General features: G+C 40.9%; 1 protein-coding gene and 1 pseudogene across 1 annotated transcript in view; one reads left to right on the top strand and one right to left on the bottom strand.

Annotated features, from left to right (window-relative positions):
* COX10 (cytochrome c oxidase assembly factor heme A:farnesyltransferase COX10) overlaps positions 1 to 20,311 on the top strand; it is a 130,631-nt gene that overhangs the window by 18,946 nt on the left and 91,374 nt on the right. Inside the window, exon 4 of the mRNA XM_072821064.1 lies at positions 15,128 to 15,252. Coding sequence (XP_072677165.1) covers positions 15,128 to 15,252 — 125 coding nt within the window. The remainder of the gene's footprint in view (positions 1 to 15,127; positions 15,253 to 20,311) is intronic.
* On the bottom strand, positions 4,511 to 5,006 carry LOC140630586 (large ribosomal subunit protein eL30 pseudogene; annotated as a pseudogene).

Below are 20,311 nucleotides of genomic sequence, written 5' to 3'. Positions count from 1 at the left end.
ATGTTTTTGGAGTTTGTTGCAAGGACCACACTGGGTTGGAGAAATTTTATTTGGGTAAGGATCCTAAGAGGCTTTGGTGACTCAACTGAGTTTATACTTAATATAGGTCAATAAAAAGCAGGGTGGCTTTTTTTTTTTTTTTTTCCTGAGTAACATTTGTGCTGAAAAGCTACAACATACTTTCTGAGACCAGAACATGAAAATAGATTGTTAGAACCAGTAGATTATGCTGTTGACAGGACTGATAACAGTCTATCAGTGTATAGATTTTTTCCCCTCTATAGCCTAGAATACTTTGTATTAAAAGAAAAACCCACAAGAATAGAGAATAGAGATTGCATATATAGTTTTTAAAAGTCAACTTACAGCAGTCTTCGGCCCTCAGATACAGTATAAGGAATCTTTATATTGATTGAGTAGAATAAAAATTTCCTGACTTTTCATTTATATTTTGAAATAAGTGCCTTAATAATGATTAGCTTATTAAATGTTAAAATAGTATCTTTATTTTTATTAATTCATTAATAAATAAAAACAAAGATACACAGAGAGGCAGAGACACAGGCAGAGGGAGAAGCAGGCTCCCTGCGGGGAACTCCATGTAGGACTCGATCCCAGGACCCTGGGATCATGACCTGAGCTGAAGGCGGATGCTCAGCTACTGAGCCACCAAGATGTCCCAGATGCTTTTGCTTTTAATGGGTAGGTAGCATGCTGTTGCATAGCTGTGTCATAATTTATTTACCATCTTTTCCCTTCAGATTGTTTTCATTTTTTTATTATTATAAATGGTGTGCTGTACTGAACGTCTTCAGTGCCACATCTGTGATAATTTCCCTCAGGTGAGTACCCGCAGGGGCCTTGCTGGGTCAAAGACTATGCAGACTCTGGAAGTTTTTAGTTTTCTGACAAATTTCTCTTGAGAAAAGTTCCACCAGTTTGTGCTGTTAGCAGATTAACCAACATTCTGTACCTTCTCCAGGGAATGCTAGATAATAATACCCTTTTAAAAATAACTCTACCTATTTGATGTGTGAAAAGATGGCACCGGAGTGTTTACAATCTGTGTTTTTCGTTTTATGATTTTATGTTTTTCATTTAAATGTTTTCCTTACAGGAAGTATATTTCAGCCAATGGTATAAGGTGGAGATACCCAGTATTTAATAAGTCATTAACTGAGGTTGAATGTCATACTCACACATTTAAGAATTTGTGAAATTCCATCCCTGAACAAACCTCATTTCCCCCTTAGCCCCTCAAAAATTCTGTTAGTATTTTGGAATTTCCACATGTTTACAGATTAATTTGGGGATGATTGGGATCTTTACGGTATTACATCATCTTCGTTGATCCAAATCTTTTACGTCTCTCAAGTTTTATGGTGTTCCTCAAATGGACTATATATTCTTACTGATTTTGAAATAGTGGAAAAAGTATTTTCAGTTGATTCTTAAGTTTTTCAGGAAGGCAATCAAGTGATGATCAGCTTGTCTTCGTTTTCATATTTATAGCAGTTATTTCATCCTCTGGTGTAATTTCTGCTTTATTCTCTTACCCCTACTCGCTTTCCTCACTGGAGTTTCTGCTGTATTCAGAAGGATCCCATGAGGTGTGTTATGTACAACACTGATTTGATTTGATGCTGTCTGCTTTTTATCACCGCTCCCGACTTCTCTAACATTTTGCCATGGCAATTTCTGTTTCTGTGTCCTTTCCTTAGCCCACTTACTCTGTTTCGTGGGGTTGGGTTTTTTCTGCTTCGTCTACTCATCCCCCTGCTATTCATGGGGTTGCTGTTAGGCCACAACAGATTGCCCTTCCAAGTATCTGGGGTGGAGTGGGGTAAGGGCTCCTGGCACAGGCCCCACTCCTGGGTCAGAATTCTATGGGGAGCTCATAGTCTGCTTGTTTGCGGTACATCTTCTTTAGACATATATTGAACTTCTTTTTCTTCCATACTATTTTCTTTTATTGAAGAATCCTTTTTTCAAAGCTTCCATTTGGCCCATTTTACCTCTTCATCTTAATCTGTTCCTGAGTGAAGACGGCTATTCCAGACAGTAGTCACACACCCCAAAGAATGTCAAGGCCAGGACAATAGGCATTTTTGTCCTTTTGCACTGTTCCACCCTCCTTCCCTAGAGCAATGTCTGGCCTATAGTAAGTGTTCCTGCTGGATTGATTGAATGAAATTATGGTTGGGTTTTTTCTTCATCACCTAACACTTTCACCTGGCATTGTTGGACTTTTCTTGCATTTTAAGTGGGAGGATGGAGGTTATTGATTTACAATATTGGTGTAAAGGTCCTGTGGCCTAAGGAGATGCAGAGGGAGCTGGCTACCCACAAGGGAAGTTTTTCTCCGAAAGATATTTCCAAAGGTTTTTGAAATCACATCAAGTCTGTGTTTTAGTGTCATCTGCCTCTTCTCTCAGCTGTGCCCAGCCTTTTCTCTGGGCACTGTTGCCTGCTGAGCTGAAGAATACCCCCCACACCAGGGCATAGTGTTAGTGGGTATCGTGCTACGCTGGATTAGACGTGCTAGCCTGTTTCTGCACTGTTTCTGTTTCAGTGAGACATATGTCAAAGCAAGGCCCTGCTTTCTTTTTGGTGTGACCACTTTGCCTCCAGCTGTGATGTGGCTGCCTCTGTAAATACTCCTGCTGGGATGGGGAAAGGACTTTACAGAGTGGGCGCAGCCTGCCCATGGTCCACACTGGCCTCTGCCCCTTGCTTCCTACTTCTGCATGTTAGGAAGAAATAATGGTTACTGTCACATAGCCTTCACTTCCCATATTTTTCTATTTCCTTATTAGTTGGTATTTAGGTGCTCTAATTTTTTGCCAAATACTGAAAGTAATAAGTCATCTCTCTCAGCAACTTCAGCAACCGTCTTCAATTGAGTTTCCTTTGTCCTATATTTAGCAAATATTTCTTAAGGGTTTTAATATATCCTCTCTGCCTGATTTATTGCTGATGAAGCCTTTTCTCTGGTTTTTAGTTTTATTCCTTAATTTCAGTTGATTTCTGGTATGGGTGGGCCTTAGCCAATGTTCTAAGCTAGATGAAAACTATATGTATTTAGGCTATTTTGTTTTCTGATGATTTAATTGTTTAAGTCAGGTCAGTGTTAACTAAATTGATTGTAAGTATAAGGTGCCAGAGGAACATAAAGATAAATTTCATGAGGATAATAATCATTCTAAAAAAAAAAAATGACAAATTTGGAGCAACTGGGTGCATCAGTGGGTTGAGCATCTAGTTCTTGATTAATGCTCAGGTCATGATCTCAGGGTTCAGGGATTGAGCCCAGAGGTGGGCTCCCTGCTCAGTGGAGAGTTATCTTCTCCCTCTCGCCCATCTCTTGTGCTTTCTCTCTCAAATAAATAAAATCTGTTTAAAAATATTGAAAAATTTAAAGAAGAGAGAGGAAAAAAATAAACAAGGTTGAGAATGGGCTCAGCTGAAAACTTGAAGAACAGTGACTTAAATAAAGGGTTTATTTTTCTCTTGTTTAAAGGCAAAAATTAGGAGTCTAGATAGAGATAGTGCTAAAGGAGGTTGTCAGAATACCTGGCTCCTCCCTTTTTGCTGCCGTTATTTGCTTGTGGCTTTTGTTCTCAAGACCAAGCATGAGTGCCACCCCTCTGTCATCAAGCTGTCCCCCAGGCCAAAACAATGAAGAAGGGGGACAGTGTGGAAAGGCAGACAAGACTTACAAGACTTTGCCTTTTTATTTGGGAAGAAAAGCTCTTGATTGGGACTTCCCCTTAGGTCTCCCTAGCCTAGTACTGTTCAGATTGGCCACCTGCAGCTACAAGGGAGGTTGTAAAATCTGGCACAATTCTTACTTCTGTCATTTTGGAAGTGAAGCATCTAAAATCCAGCCCAGTCAACTGTCAGTAGCCGAGTGGCCTGAGTCCCCCTAGCACCCACTGGGCTGTCTCATTACACAGTGCATCCCCTTCCAGGAAGAGGACGTGGGGCTGCCTGCCTCTCCACTGCCCAGTTTCCCGAAGAAAACAAAACACCGCCTTGTAGGCCATCCTGGGACCCCACTACACATGTACACTTCCTTTGTAGAGTATTTAAATGAAGGCTGGTTGGCCAACATGACGTTTACTTTCCCAGTAGTGGTTGTGGATGTTCACCAATGTGTCAGCAGTTTTTCCGTATCATCTTGATAATCGCATGCACGTTTGGAGACTTGTTTGCTCTGGGAAGTTGTCAGGATAGGTGCAACAGGGGAGAGCCAGTGAGTGCACATATACATCTACCTTGGAAGAGTGGAGGTTGATGGTGAAACTGGAGCCTTCACGAGGAAATGAGTCACGTGGTGCCATGTGGTTTGCTTCTCTTAACTTTTGGTTGTGCTCCCACAGTCACTGAGGGCTTTGACACCTGGCTCTGTTTTCTTCACCCCCAAGTCCACCTTTAGCCTAGAGAACCTCCCTATCTATAGTGCTTCTAAAACTTCATTTGCCATCGAGATACTTGGAGTACTTGGGTTTTTTTTTTTTTGTCTTTAAAACAAGCTCTGGCCAGTTTTATTAAAGAAAAATTTTGCGTGATTTACTTTTCACCAGTCTGTTCTGGCATGCTTCTAATGATATCAGAGTCACCTGGATCGATGATAGCCAGTGTGCATACTCTGTGGTATTTCCCACATGCTGTGCCCAATTCAATATTATTGCCACTGTAGTGATGGACACCAGTTTGGGCCAACATGGCGTAGTATTCTATTTCAGATTTCCTCAAAGCCGGGCAGTTGTTGGCCAGGATGACCAGTTTCGCTTTGCCGTGTCTGATCATTTTCAGGGTCTGCTTGTACCCCAGCATGTACTTTCCACTTTTCATAACCAGTTGGAGCCTAGAGTTGATCGACTCCAGCGACTTTTTCGTCTTCTTTGTGGCCACCATCTTCCTGCCTTAGATGCGGGACGGCCTCAACCAACAGCAACCGCCAAAATGGCCAGGAGGGAGAAAGGAAAGAGTTCCAACAATGCAAAGCTCTTCCCTGCAGCTGGAGTACTTGTTATAACAGATTTCTGGGCCTCCTCTCCATAAACTTCAGTCTGGGTCTGGGGTGGGGCCTGGTAATCTGTATTTTATTTTATTTTTAAATTTTTTTTTTTTTAGTTTTTATTTATTTATTTTAGAAAGAAAGAGAGAGTGATCTTTCTTTTTAGGGCAGAGGGAGAGGGAGAAGCAGACTCCCACTGAGCAGGGAGCCTGATGTGAGACTCGATCCCAGGACCCTGAGATCACGACCTGAGCCGAAGGCAGATGCCTAACCCACTGAGCCACGTAGGCGCCCCACAAGGGCACATTTCCAGGACCCTGAGATCATGACCTGAGCCGAAGGCAGATGCCTAACCCACTGAGCCACTTAGGCGCCCCACAAGGGCACATTTTTATCGATATTTACACTTCGTGATTTTTTTTTTAATCTCCGTAGATAGGGAGTGAATATGTAATTTTTATTTTTTTGTCCGGAGGTAGGGAATGAATGTTTATCGAGAGCATTTTCTCACCCTGTGGCTTTTTTGCTTGTTCTTCCTTCTCGTCCAACACTTATAACCTCACCAGGCAAACTCCTACTTAACCCTTCTGCTTTCAACTCTGCCATCCATCGGGAAGCCTTCTAGAATACAGAGGAGCCTGTCTGTATTCTTCACAGCGTCCTTGACTTCACCCTTGAAACACTAACAACACAGCATGTGGTAAAGCCTGTTGGCCTGTCTGAATGTTCTGCGGTGTGTGAGCACCAGAGGGCAGGGGCACATGTGCATCTGCATTGTTCACTGTTATAATCCCCCCTCCCAGCATAGCTCCTGCCTTGCACATAACAGATGCTCAAGAAACAGGGGAAGGGGAGGGGGAGAAGTATGATGAACTCTGCACCATCATCTGCAGAATTTTGAACAGTTTAGCCTTTTAGTGACAGTTGGTTATTTTATTCTGTTGTAGTTGAATACTTCTTGGGGATTGGTAACTGTTGTACCTGAACCACGTGACGTCAGGCTGCTGTGCAGTGTCCTGTGCCTGCTTTTGACAATGTCGCTTTCACCTGTTGTCATGCTATACTGAAGTATTTAACCTGTTACCTTATTTGGTACTCAGCATAACTATGGGGATGGAAGATCACTCTACTGTGTTACCCAGAAAGTCCAAGGAACTTGTGAAAGCTGTACCCCTTTCTCGAGGACTTTTGATTTCACACTTTTATCTAGTCCTCAGCTAAAAGACCTTTTTTTTTTTCTTTTCAGATAAGTAGTGACTGTAAAGATTATCAATGAGTCATCTATTAGAGTTGGCAAATGATTATTGATTGTCAGTTTCACGTAAATGGACAGCAGCCTCATTAAGAGAATTCTTCCATATGTTGATTATCTTAAAAGTATTTCTAAACGATTCTTCATGCTGGAAAGTTGTCTTGAACGCCCAGAATAATGACATAGCTGACATTATCGCATAACTAATCACTAGGAGCAAACAAAAATTTTCCATGCAAAAGAACACGATGCATTTATAGACATATATGCATTTTAGGTCCAGATACAAAGAAAAAGTGAGCAGTCACATTTTATTGACCTGTTATATGTATAGCAAAAAATACTCAAATGTAGATTAACATGAAATACTCTCAAAATCAAAATGATACTTTAAATGAACACTTAATCTTAGTTCTTTATTTTATTTTATTTTTAAAGATTTTATTTACTTGTTCATGAGAGACACAGAGAAAGAGAGGCAGAGACAGAGGCAGAGGGAGAAGCGGGCTCCCTGTGGGGAGCCCGATGTGGGACTCGATCCCAAGACCCCGGGATTACGACCTAAGCCAAAGGTAGACACTCAGTTGCTGAGCCACCCAGGCATCCCCAGATTCGTTTTTCAAAAGACAAATTTCCACTTCTTAAAAGCTTAATGTGCATCAGTTTTATTGAAAAGTTTTCTAGTTAATTACATAGGTTGTTAAGTGTTGTTTATTAAGTATATTAAGAAGAAATATTTATTTATTGAAAAGGGAAAAAAACCCTAAAAATAGGATGACAAAGTAGAAAAGCTTAGATGGTTCAAGGAAAAACTAATCGAAAGAACAATCTTAGGATCTCATTCAGTGTTGCATTATTAACTTAGATATAAACAGGTTTTATTTATGTATTTACTTGAGCAGACGTGATAGATATTTCATTTCCCTTTTCTGAATGCTAACTATAAATGCAAACCAAATGCTTCCTGGTGAATTGCCTTGGGGATCATACTTAAATGTTTCATTTTGGTAACAGTATTGCTCAATCAATTTGAAGTATGAGTTTTAATTTGGTCCTAGAATTTTTTTGGACTGGCTTTGGTCATTAAGTATATGAAAAAAAAAGACAGGGAAACAGGAAGGCCCGGCCCATAAGTTCTTAATTTGGCAGCTGTGTTATTAAAAATCTCTATAAAAAGTCTTATCTTTTAACCAGAAGTGGTATGGTTTATAATCAGTTGCCCCTGATTGATACCCTTTAATGTGGCTGAGGAAAAAAATACCTTGTCTCTCATCAGCTGACTTTTCATCTCAATTTAGCAGTAAGCAGAAGAATTACCACCTTCTTTGATATGTGTGTTGGTAAGAGGACTGTGTCAAGAGGTTCCCAGGCCGCTGCCAAGCCAGGAAGCCTAAAAAAATTCACTTAAATTGGAAATTGAACCATTTGAAGCTTAAGCTGTTAAAAGAAATGAAGAGAGAGGAGGAAATCTTAAATATAGCTATTAAGTAAAAACTATATGCTCATTTTAAAATCAGAAAGGACTTAATTCCTGCCTCTTAATTAAGTTCTATTGTTTTAAACCTTGAGATCAGCTAACAAAACTGATAACATCACTTGGACACACACATAAGCAAAACCACATACAGGTTCATTAACTGCCTGTTCCCTGTCAGCTTTGTATGTGCAAGAGCTTTAAAGAGAATACATCTCACATTTGTAGGATTTGGATTCCAGCGTTGCACAGTATCTGCTCTCAGGGATAATGAGATATAATAGATCACAAGGATAATTTGAAATCTATAGAGAATCTCAAACTCTCATTTAGCCAGGGGTTTTAATCTTTTGACTAGATATTTTTACCAGAGTTGATAATTACCCAAATTGATTTATTGGAATTTTGTTTTTCACTTAATTCTTTAGGAGCTCATGCTTAAAAAAAAAATAAAGGATTTTAAAAGATAGAGTTAAAATCAGGGTGTAGTTGACAAGTTTTCTAATATAATCCTTGTAGTTATTTTTAACTGATGATCTGGAGAAATAAAGTGCCTTCATTATGCTTATGCTCAGAGACCAGTAGTTCTCAAAGTATTGAGCCTTTAAAAAAAAAGTTTTTCTTTCTGTCTTTGTTTTTTTTTTGCATTTGTCAAAGAATATCCCGTAAAGCAGAGAGCCAAATATTGTGCATAAACTGTATGATTCTCTTGATTAGACCCTGGCTTGAGTTCACTACCATTGATTTGTGCAGGACTGTCTCCATATATAAAACCAGACATTATTATCTACCATTGCTTGCCTTGCTTCACAAATGTAATGTAAGTTTTGTTTTTTATCATTATCATTTTTAGTCCACATTTGTGAAAGGACTACTCTCTCATCACTCCCCTAGAGCCACAAGGAAGTAACTGGGAGTCACAACATAGAGGCAGAAGGAGTTTGTAGGCAGGGTTTTGTTGTCTCTTGAAGTTCCTTTAAGGCACCTCTTTAAAATGTTAAGTCTAAGTTTAGTGGCCAGAGACATAGTTCACCCAGAATTCTAGAAACCACATTTCAAGAATCACCAAGAGTGCCGCCAGTAAGCCCTTATCTGCCGGGCATTGTGCTAAGTGCTTCTGTTACAGCGAGACACTTGTGTGTCTCTGTAAAGTGTCACGTGGCATGGACAGGTGTGTGGAAGTCAAGAGTTGTTGGTCCCCAGGGTCACTTAGCTGGGGGAAACCAAGATGGTGGGATAGTTGCGTTTGCGTGATTAAAGGATCGTGCTGAGAGAGGGGTGCTTTGGTGTTGCTCGAGAAGAGAGAGGTTATGTGGAGCTATTTCAAGGAAGCTAGATTGACTCTCTTGAGAGAGAATGGTCCCAACAGCTGGAGCTTTTCTGTACAGATGGGGGTAATAACTTCCTGTCCCCAGATTTGGGGATCGCATCCTTCTGAAAGGTTGTCCCAGCATTCTTGGATCAGTACAGAAATTAGTTGTGCAGGACTGTCTCCATATATAAAACCAGACATTATTACCTACCATTGCTTGCCTTGCTTCACAAATGTAATATAAGTTTTGTTTTTTATCATTATCATTTTTAGTCCACATTTGTGAAAGGACTACTCTCTCATCACTCCCCTAGAGCCACAAGGAAGTAACTGGGAGTCACAACATAGAGGCAGAAGGAGTTGGCCCTAAGTTCCCTTTGACCTTAATCGAAGGTTGTATTATTCTTCAAGGTAGCTCCTTGCCGTAACCACACGTGTGTTCAGTACAGAAGGCCTGTGCCAAAGCGTTCAAACTGCGTCTCCACACCTCTGCTTGTATACTGTCAGCGCCCTCCCCAGGCCCTCACCACCTCCTACCCAGCACACTGCCCTGGCCTTTCCTTGGTCCTCGGAGGAGATCTTTCTCCAGTGCCATCAGTTCTCTGTGTGGTTGACAGACCGCCCATTCCTGCGTATCACCCTCATCATGGCAGGCGCTAGTGTTCTTTTTCCTCCAAAACAGGTCCCCACAACTTAGCAGTTTAAAACAGCACACTGTTACCATCTCCCAGCTTCTGTAGGTCACTGGCTGGACCCTCTGCTTAGGGTCTCACCAAGCTTGAAATCCGCATATTCGTTGAGGCTCTGATTCTCACTGGGAGTCTTCCTCCAGACCTGCTGGTTGTTGGCAGATTTCTTTGCCAGGTCCCCCTTTCTCTCCAGCTGCTGGCTTGTATCGCGCTCCTCTTCCGGGCTCTCCCCAGTTCCTTGCCATGTGACCCTCCTCGGCGGTTGACATCAGGGACTTTTGCTTTCTTCAGGCCCAGGGGGGCAGGTGTACTTGCGACTATTCCAGAATAAATATATGTTACACAGAGCATTAGTGAGAACTTCTTTCTGGAGAAGGCTGGCAGACAAGAAAACATAATTTGTTGGCTCCTGTCAATGATGAGCTGTGGAAGAAGGCAACCTTGGCTGGTCTTAAGGACAGACCTTATGGTTCCAAAGAGATTGGTGAAGCTGCTAATGAGCTGAGCTTGGGCCTAATAGTCAGGACTGCCTATATCATAAGCACCTTCCCTCACTGTTGCCAACTCTCTTTGTGTGGAGATGCTTGGCTGGACATGGACCCGGGGGTGGGAATGGTGGTGGGTCAGGCCCCATCGGGGTGGGCATATTACTCCTTCTTGACTTCCTTCCAACGTCATCCCCGGGCTTGCCGTCCCGTGCCCCTGGGCCTCTATCAGATGGGTCATGCTTCGTTGGCAGCATTGATTTTATGTTTACATGTGAAGGGACAGAACATGAGATTACCAAATAAAATATAATTTCAAGTGTTATTAATGAAAGAATATATTACACTCACTTTTAATGAGATCCTGGTGTTGCAAAATGATTCCACATAATGAATCCCAGGAAATCAATGAAAAGTTTAATTACAGTTGTGGCCGTGCTATAATGAGAATATTGCTTTGGTCAATTTTTCTTGTATAGTTTATCAATCCTTTCTGCCTTTCTCTTTCTTTAAATTAATTGCCTTGATGAAGTAAGTGTAAATACATTCTTTGTTGGATTTTGATGTTTTTTAAGAAACTTCTTATAAAATGCAGATTTCCTCCTATATAATAAATAATGCTGCTAATAGTCCCTATCAATTTTTAGTGTACGTGACCATTTACAATTTGTACAGTTTTAAATTAGGCAGTCTTTCCATTTTGTAAATTGAGTCATCCTTAGGTTTTACTAAAACATAGTCCTTTCTTTCTTTCCCATTGTCAATTTTTTGCAAACCACTTTCTGTCTCTTCTCAACTTATGAGTTGGCCCTTTAGTCAAAGTTTGATGTACATCCTGTATCGTTCATCACTCACTCAAACTCAGGCAAGTAAAAAGAAAAACAGGATGCTTTCTCCTCTGGATTAACAATTTTGCTTTAACTTTCATGTAGCCACACACCCTTTCTGGTTTTAAACAAAGTGAACTTCTTTTTTTTTTTTTTTTTTAATATATTTTTTTAATTTTTATTTATTTATGATAGTCACAGAGAGAGAGAGAGAGGCAGAGACACAGGCAGAGGGAGAAGCAAGCTCCATACACCGGGAGCCCGACGTGGGATTCGATCCCGGGTCTCCAGGATCGCGCCCTGGGCCAAAGGCAGGCGCCAAACCGCTGCGCCACCCAGGGATCCCACAAAGTGAACTTCTTACTGTACTTTTATTTTGACAGTTCAGTGATTATGGTTCTGTCTTGTGAAGGTGGAAATTGTTCTTTCTTATTTGTCTATAAAACATGCTACAAACTGTTGATGTCGATATTTAGAGGTAGCTACAGTTATTTTGAGGACTCTAGACTTTAGTGATTGTATATTGAGAAAGTTACTGTGGGCTTTCTAGGTTCTTTTTACTACCATAGTTGTTTACAAGTAGTCTGTTTTGGGTTTAAGATTCAAGGCTTTAACATAGAGTCAAGAATTATTTCAGGGGCACCTGGGGCCTTAGTTGGTTAAGCATCTGACTCTTGATTTTGGCTCAGGTCATGATCTCAAGGTCGTGAGATCAAGCCTGATGTTGGGCTCCACACTCAGCCGGGAGTCTGCTTGGGAGTCTCTCCCTCCGCCCCTGCCCTGCTGCTCTCTCCCTCAAATAAATAAGTAAATTGTTAAAAAAAAAAAAAAAAAAAAGGAATTCTTTTAACTGATTGACTCCATGGGGGAAGCAGTTTCCTTAGTTTGTTTTGTGAGAGAAAAGGGAAAACCCACTGTCTCTTTTCCTTTTTTTCTTTTTAAGATTTTATTTATTTATTCATGAAAGACACAGAGAGAGAGACAGGCAGAGACACAGGCAGAAGGAGAAGCAGGCTCCATGCAGGGAGCCCGATGAGGGACTCGATCCTGGGACTCCAGGATCACGCCCTGGGCTGAAAGCGGTGCTAAACTGCTGAGCCACCGGGGCTGCCCCCTCTTTTCCTTCCAGTTCTCCCAGTGACACCATCAACCTGTGCATCTTCCTGGGTGGTTCAGTTGAGAAGTAGCCCAGATGTTAACAGACTTTGCTTCCATTCCTGGCTTGTCACCACTCATGGTGGTGATATGGAAGGAGGCACCTGACCTCTGGAGAGATCCCGAGTTGTTCAAAGCAAGATGACTCATTGTAGGACACCAGCCCATCCACAGGGCTTTGTGATTAATGGTGTGTATCTATAAAGAATGAGAAAGCCTCCTCGCAGAAGGGAGCTATTCTCTAAATATTCTAAAAGGAGTTTTGTTTGGTCTGAAACAGGTGCTTAATTTGTGTACGCAGGTATACATGGCTCAATGGGTCATTAAGTGAGGAGCTGTTCTTTCCCTTTTGTATGTGGGTAAAACGTCCTCTTACTTGGTACCTGCAGTGACTGTATGCAAGCCTGGAGTCATGGTGGCACTTTTTTCTGGGCGTAAGTCTCCACGTGGCTATTCGCTATTCTGGACTTATGTGAGATTGCTACACTCCCACTTGTACCAGACGTGGGCCAGGGCAGGCCAGGCCCCCAGAACAGAGGAAGGGAGGCAGGGAGCAGTGCATGCTTTATGGCCTGGCCTGGGCCAGCCTCTTTTCTCCCGTTTGCCCCCAGCTCCTAATCTTTGGTTATCTTTTTGTAACCTTTTATCCACACCCGGGTGCTCATTCCTGGACTTGCTCTGCTGTGTACTTAACACTGTGCCTCTGCCCTCTGTTCTGGAGGCACATCTTCTCCCAGGATATTTGGATGCATACCACATTTGGGGACAATGTTGTTAAAGGCGAGACCTCATTGCCAAAGCACATGTTCTAGTTTTGGGTGACCATCTCGGTATACGTGCTCACGTCACCTTTATACATTAACATTGAGCCCAAACAAAGAAATATGGAAATGTCAGGAAGCCTGTATCCAGTCTAGACATTAGGGGCTTGTCCATGTGGTAAAATAACAAGAGTTTCTATATGTTACTGATAAAACTAGATTGAAGGACATGTCAACCAATTGGTGATCATTAGGGGGAGCTGTCAATTTCCCTACCATTTCTTGTTCATGTCCATGGTGGTACCTCTGGTCCTGCTTCCTATGGCCTTTCCACCACACCTGTCCTCCTGGCTCTTGTCTCCTAAGGTTCTTTGTGTCTGACACTGTTTCCTTTTCTCCCATCTGTGAAATTCTGACATTTTTTTTTAAAAGATTTTATTTATTACAGAGAGAGAGTATGAGCAGAAACAAGGAAAGGGTCAGAAGGAAAGAAACTCAAGTGGACTCCATGCTGAGCATAGAGCCCGACACGGGGCTTGATCTCATGATCCTGAGATCAGGACCTGAGCTGAAATCAAGAGTTGGTCACTTAACCCAATTGAGCCACCCAGGCATCCTGAAGTTCTGACATTTTTTATATGCTTCTTTCCACTGCTCTTCATTGATTATCTCATCCCTTCCCTTGGGCTCAGCCGTGGTCTCTGGGCAAGTGACTCCAGAGCTTTGTGCCTCTCCTGCCTCCCCACTGTCTTTCCCAAGCTCTGGTTTCATATTCCATGAATATGGGGGGTCTCTCCTATTTGAGGGGTACCTGTGTAGCTCAGTTGGTTGAGCATCCGACTCTTGATTTTGGCTGGGTCATGATCTCAGGGTTATTAGATCAAGCCCTGTTGGGTTTGGTGCTGAGTGTGGAGCCTGCTTGGGATTCTCCCTTTCCCACTGTCCTTCCTCTTACTCCTCCCCATCCCCTGCTCACCTGCTCTGTCTCAAAAAAAAAAAAAAAAAAGTCATATTTGAGACAAGATCTGAAGGATATGGAAGGAGGCAAGGGAAAGGGACACAAAAGTACAGGAACCCAAAGGCAAGGAAGCTTGGCCTACTTAAAGAGCAGGAGGCCTTCCTGATGGAGAACAATGAGTGGGTAGAGAGAGGTACGAGGATCGAGTTACAGGTTGTAGTGTCAAGGGACCATCTAAGTAGAGTGATACGAACTGTTTATAAAATGTCATTTGGAAGAGGGACAAGGAAGCCTCTGGCATCAGACTACTTTAGACTCTTGACATTGGTCTTTCTTGCCCTGTGCCTATTCTTGGGACTGTCCAGCCACTTGTGATGTTGCCCCCCTACCATTCTTCTCCCCTCATCCTGAAGATCCAGCTTAAATGCCATCTTCTTGACATCTTCAGTCAGCCCACCATTGGTGATCCTTTTTCCAGTGAATTTCTGCAGTCCTGTGTCAGTACAATTTCTGGGCCTTTCAGCTGCTGTAAACCCCTAGGAAAGAAGGACCAGGGCCTAAGGGAAGGAGCAGCCTTAGATCAGTGGATGCTTGAATTACATGGCTTTGCTTCTGCACCTTGCCACATCCCTTTGTTCCTATTGGTGTCAATAGGATTATCATCTCCTTCTGGTCATCCTCTACCATAGTCTGGACCCCAGGACCATCATCTTCTTTTACAGGTGAGCCTCTGCTCAGGTTGTCTGGAGCTTGTCACAGAATTGGGATACTTGCAATATGCTCCCCTGTGTTATAGTTATTAACGTATGCCTATCATCTCCCTGTCCAATAAAATCTCTGAGAGCAGGAATGAGCTCTTACATACCTTTATCCTGTACACCACGTGGTGTCCAACATAGTACTGATCACAGGTTAGGTATTCAGTAAATGTTTGTTGAATGATTAAGTGAATGATTGGATCTAGAACATTGATTTTTTTACTCTTGAGTATAATGGAGTTAAAGGAAAATTAGCATTTTACAATAATGAACACATATAATTTTTATAATCAGAAAAAAAATTTTAAACTTTTTAATGGAAGGATTAGCCTGTAGTTTGTGACACTGATGAAATGGATTGGTTTGCTTTTTGGCTTTTATCATCCGGAGTGCGCGTTGGTGATGAGACGTCTGCTCTGTTTCTGTGTTGCAGCTCTGGTTGTCAGCACCACTTCAGCTGGATTTGCATTGGCCCCAGGACCTTTTGACTGGCCCTGTTTCCTGCTTACTTCCCTGGGAACAGGCCTTGCATCCTGTGCTGCCAACTCCATCAATCAGGTCAGTGAGTCACTTTTCAGCTTGATCATGGTATTATTACTTTTTCTTATGTGGTGGTATTGTCACATTTTTCAAAAAGACTTCCCAGGGCACCAGGGCGGCTCAGCAGTTTAGCGCCGCCTTCAGCCCAGGGTGTGATCCTAGAGACCTGGGCTCGAGTCCCACATCAGGCTCCCTGCATGGAGCCTGCTTCTCCCTCTGCCTATGTCTCTGCCTCTCTCCGTGTCTCTCATGGATAAATAAATAAAATCTTAAAAAAAAAAAAAAGAAGAAGAAGAAGAAGATGACTTCCTATACCACACATACAGATGGAGAGGCTCCAGTAATTTGTGACACTACATATCCTATAGAGGTCTCTTGGGTAACAGAGCTGATGTCTCTCATGTTTTGAAGTGAATGGTTTTCACATGAGAGAGCAGTCAACTCTCTACTTCAGCTGACCAGGAGTCCTTGGGTCAGATGTGTTTCAGAGCCATCAGACTTTCTGCTGTCATCCATTTCAGACATATTCCCCTGAGCTTATCATTTTATGATCTTCTTTCTTTTGTTTTTTTTTTAAATTTATTTCTTTATTTTAGAGGGGGAGGAGGGACAGAGGGAGAGAGAGAACCCCAGGCAGACTCTGTGCTGAGCGTGGAGCCCAATGCAGGGCTTGATCCCAGGACCCTGAGATCATGACCTGAGCCAAAACCCAAGAGTCAGAGGCTCAACTGACTATGCCACCCAGGCACCCCAACAATGTATTTTAAAGAAGTATATCCAGCTTTTTTATTTTTAAGTCTTTTATAATTTTATTATTATTATTATTATTATTATTATTATTATTATTATTTTATCCAGCTTTAAAAAAAACAGTAATTCAGTATTCAGGAAACTTGGTGTATGGAATCACAGAATATATTTAAAAATTAATTAGCATATTATTTTTAATGCATTGTTCCCCAACCCCCCCATTATTTTAAACATCAAAATAGGTCTCAAAAAAGTAGTTCTTTCCCTCCGCCTCGTGATTGTGGTATGTGCCACCACATCAGATACCAGAGTGAAAAAGTCTTGGCTAAAACTTAAGGAAAGTCGTTTTTATCACCAGAACACCCGAGGGAGTTGGCATGGTTTTAAAATAGGAATTCAGGTTACTGGTAGGAAAACAGCATGGCTGAGCGGGTATATAAGTTTTTGCAGTGAAATATGGGAATTGTAATTCAGTGATGCCTCAAACCATTATGCTTTTACAATGTGTTATCAGCTGTTTGGAGGAGGGATCAATCTATTTCAAATACAATTTATTTTTGTTACTGTTTTTAATGTCCAAGCAGTCTCATACGGAGGCCCAGCTAATCCTGGTATTGTCCCATCTTGTAAACCACAGTACAGCTCTTCCAGATTGTTCTTTCCTTCTGCTCCCCTCCCTCATTGGCTTGGCTAAGAGAAGAATCCTGGTTTTATAATGAACATGTTTTTAATGAAATTTTGAATAGAGCGCAATATAAGCAAAATGGATTTTTGTTGCTATTTTGGGTCTATTTCTCAAAATATTTTTAAAATTATTACTTTTATTTAGTTACAAATCTAGGTCATGAGATTAAGCCAGGAACTCATTCTGGTTTTGAGGCTCCTTTTTTCAGTTGAAGAGCTGCATTTATCCTCGAGATATTTATTAACTAACTGCTGTCTCCTGCTTAAATTCTATAGATTTGAATACAATTTAAAATGAAAGTGTAGATATTTAGAAAAAGGACAACTAATAAGCATCAAATGGTTCAGAAATCCCAATATGTTATAAAAAATAATACAGAGTTGCCTTGAGTCTGAGCTGCCATACCCCTCCCATCCTCCTCCCTAAAAGGTGATTTAGGATTTTGTCATGGAAAAAAAGCCTGTCACACATAGCAAGAAAATATCTTGAGGGAAAGAAAAAGCGTGGAATGATCTACATTTGGGCCGAAACTTCTAGAAACTAGAACATAAACCAAGGTGTTAGAAATTGTAAAAGTTTATTTTACTTTATTTTTTTAAAGATGTTATTTATTTATTAATGAGAGACACAGGGAGAGAGGCAGAGACACAGGCAGAGGGAGAAGCAGGCTCCCTGCGGGGACCCCAATGCGGGACTCAATCCCAGGACCCCGGGATCACTCCCTGAGCTGAAAGCAGACACTCAACCACTGAGCCACCCAGGGGTCCCTAAATTTCAAAAGTTTAAATGTATTTGGCTACTTTGTTGCATCTCTCTGTAGAAAGTATGTTTGCTATGGGGGTGAGTTAGGGTCTGAGAAGGAGCCAACTGTATGATGGGATTATTTCTGGAACTGACAAATCGTGTTGTTTGCCCCTTCTGTCAGCGTTTCCTTCTTAGGTTGGCTTCCTAGCCCCGTTCTGCACTCACTTGTCCCGTTCTTCCTGTGGAACACTTCACATCCTCCTCCATGGTCACTCCTACCCCCTGCCAGGCTTCTTCAGTGTTGTATAACGTGACCCCTTAATTTCTTCATTTTCTTGTATTCATCATATCGCCTCCTTCCCCTCAACCTGGGCTCCGTCTCCTTTGGAAACATCACACTACTTAAACATTGTAATGCCCACCGTCGTTGAATTCCACTGTTATCATGGTATATCAATAAGCTTCCCAAATTACAATATTTTCTAAATTTTGTTGGAAGGATTGTAGTTCAATTAGTATTACTAAGCAGCCTCATAAAATTAAAATAAAGGAGTGTGAGCACATTTTCATTACCACCTTTAATTAACGTAAGCAGAATGAAGAGCACTGGGCAACAAACCTTTACCTGAGTTTTGAATAGCGGGTAGATAAAGAAATAGTTGGTGAAAAGCAAGAGCTTCCCGTTTTTTTTAGGGAGCTGGCATCCAGCTTAAAGAATGCATATATGTGGTTGGTATGTATAAAAGTTTTCAGCTTCTAACAGAGTTCTGTGGGAGAAAAAAATTTCTTTCTGCCCACATATACTAAAGGATTTGAATAACATTTCATATTTTTTAAATACTTCTTTTAGCTGTTATTAATTTAGTTCTGAGTGCTGCCTCTTTGTACCCTACTTCTGTGATCTCTCTGTGAATGTAGGAAAAATAAAGCTTTGGGAAATAGCTCCTACATTTGTTTTAGGGAGAGAAAATGAGCTTCAGCTTCTGATTTATGAAGTAATGACTGGCACATAAAGAGATGTATGTGTATATAAGAAACCACTAACATTAAAATGTAAGAGGGAATTACATCCATGTTTTATAAAATAGATGCATGCTTCATTGGAAACCATAGTGAGACCTGAAAGCGGGTATACCTCCAAAGGATGAAAAGCCATCCATAAAATTTAGCAACTGAAAGATAAAATGTAATAGATGGCTTTGACAGATCAAATCTTGAAAAACAAGCAACTCAAAGTGAAAAGCTGAGTCAATTCAAGAAGAATGAATTACAAAATTGAAAAAGATAAGAACTGTCAGAAAATTGTTAGCATAATTGAGTATTTGACATAGTACATACTGTTATAATAAACTGTATTGGGGATTATTTTATGTTACATAGAGATGATTTTTCTTAATAGAGGTTAGGAGTACGTGTCAATAAATACATTTCTACAAGACCCATTTTGTGGGTGACCTGCCGTTCATTCTGAGGGGTGTACCCACTTTCTCAGCCCGAGCTCTGTCATTGCAGCTTTGTGCTTTTGAAGCCATATTGCACACATCTCTAACTGTTTTTAGAGGGCAGGTGAGTGGATGTGACATGAATGAGGTGAGAGCCACCAGCCAAAGCATATATGAGGTTGATTTAACTTTGGAATATAGGGTCTTAAGAAAAGAACTAACTGATGACATTCGTACAGTGTTTTAGAGTTTACGAAGCATATTTACAGAAATGGTTATTTAAGCCCTACTGCCCCATGAGGTAGGTGACATTACTGCCATTTCTTTATAAAACATCCTGTTTCACCTTTGAATTATTCTTTTTAAAAATAACATTTAAGGGACACCTGGGTGGCTCAGCAGTTGAGCATCTGCCTTCACAGGACGTGATCCTGCAGTCCCAGGATGGAGTCCCACATCGGGCTCCCTGCATGGAGCCTGCTTCTCCCTCTGCCTGTGTCTCTGCGTCTCTGTCTCTGTCTCTCTTTCTCTCTCTCTCTCTCTCTCTGTCTCCTGAATAAATAAATAAAATCTTAAAAAAATAAAATAAAAAATAAAAGTAACATTTAAAAAAGATGTGTCATGCAAATAATGTTTCCATTGCAAATCAGTGAGAAAATATAACTAAGCAAAAATAGCAATAATATTCTTTATTTTGTGTTTCTCTTGTGCCAGGTGCTGCTCTATGTGTTAGAGTTACACCAGAGGACAGCTGGAAAGCTCTGGCTTTGTAGTGCTTATATCTATCCCACCACCCAAACAGACTCACTTGTTAAAATTTGATTTATATTATTATAGGCTTTTTTTTTTACACACCAACTCCACATATAAATTTCTCACAGAAATGATTTATGTATGATACATATGGCTTGTATACTTTTTCTCCTTTAAATGAAATAATCATGAATGTTTTTCCATGTCAATATTTGAAGTAACATGATTGTATAGAGGTATATTGTGATTTGTTTAATCAGTCTCTCCTTATTTGTCATTTTAGGGATTACTACTCTTTTGCCTAGGTAAATAATGCTGAGCTGAAATTCTTGTAGCTAAATACTTGAACATGTACTTAGCTATTTCTTTAGATAAATTACTAAAATTGTGCTTTAAAAGATATGTAGTTTTTAAAATGTTAAGTGGTGCTTGGGTGGCTGAGTCAGTTAAGCGTCTGATTCTTGATTTTGGCTTAAGTCATGATCTCAGGGTTGTGAGATCGATCACTGTGTTGGGCTCTGCACTTGGTGCAGAGTCTGCTTAAGATCCTCTCTACCCCTCCTTCTATCTACCTTCTCTCTCTCCATAAATAAATCTTTAAAAAAATAAAATATAAAATAAAAAGTTAAAATAAAAAAAGATATGTGTTGTAAGTGCAGAGAAATTCCTTCCTGGAATGTGTTTTGTTCATGTGTTTGCTTGT

Source organism: Canis lupus, chromosome 3 (assembly GCF_048164855.1).
Source record: "Canis lupus baileyi chromosome 3, mCanLup2.hap1, whole genome shotgun sequence".
NCBI lineage: Eukaryota > Metazoa > Chordata > Mammalia > Carnivora > Canidae > Canis > Canis lupus.
Note: the sequence above shows the minus strand (reverse complement) of the source record. Positions and strands in the feature narration are given on the sequence as shown.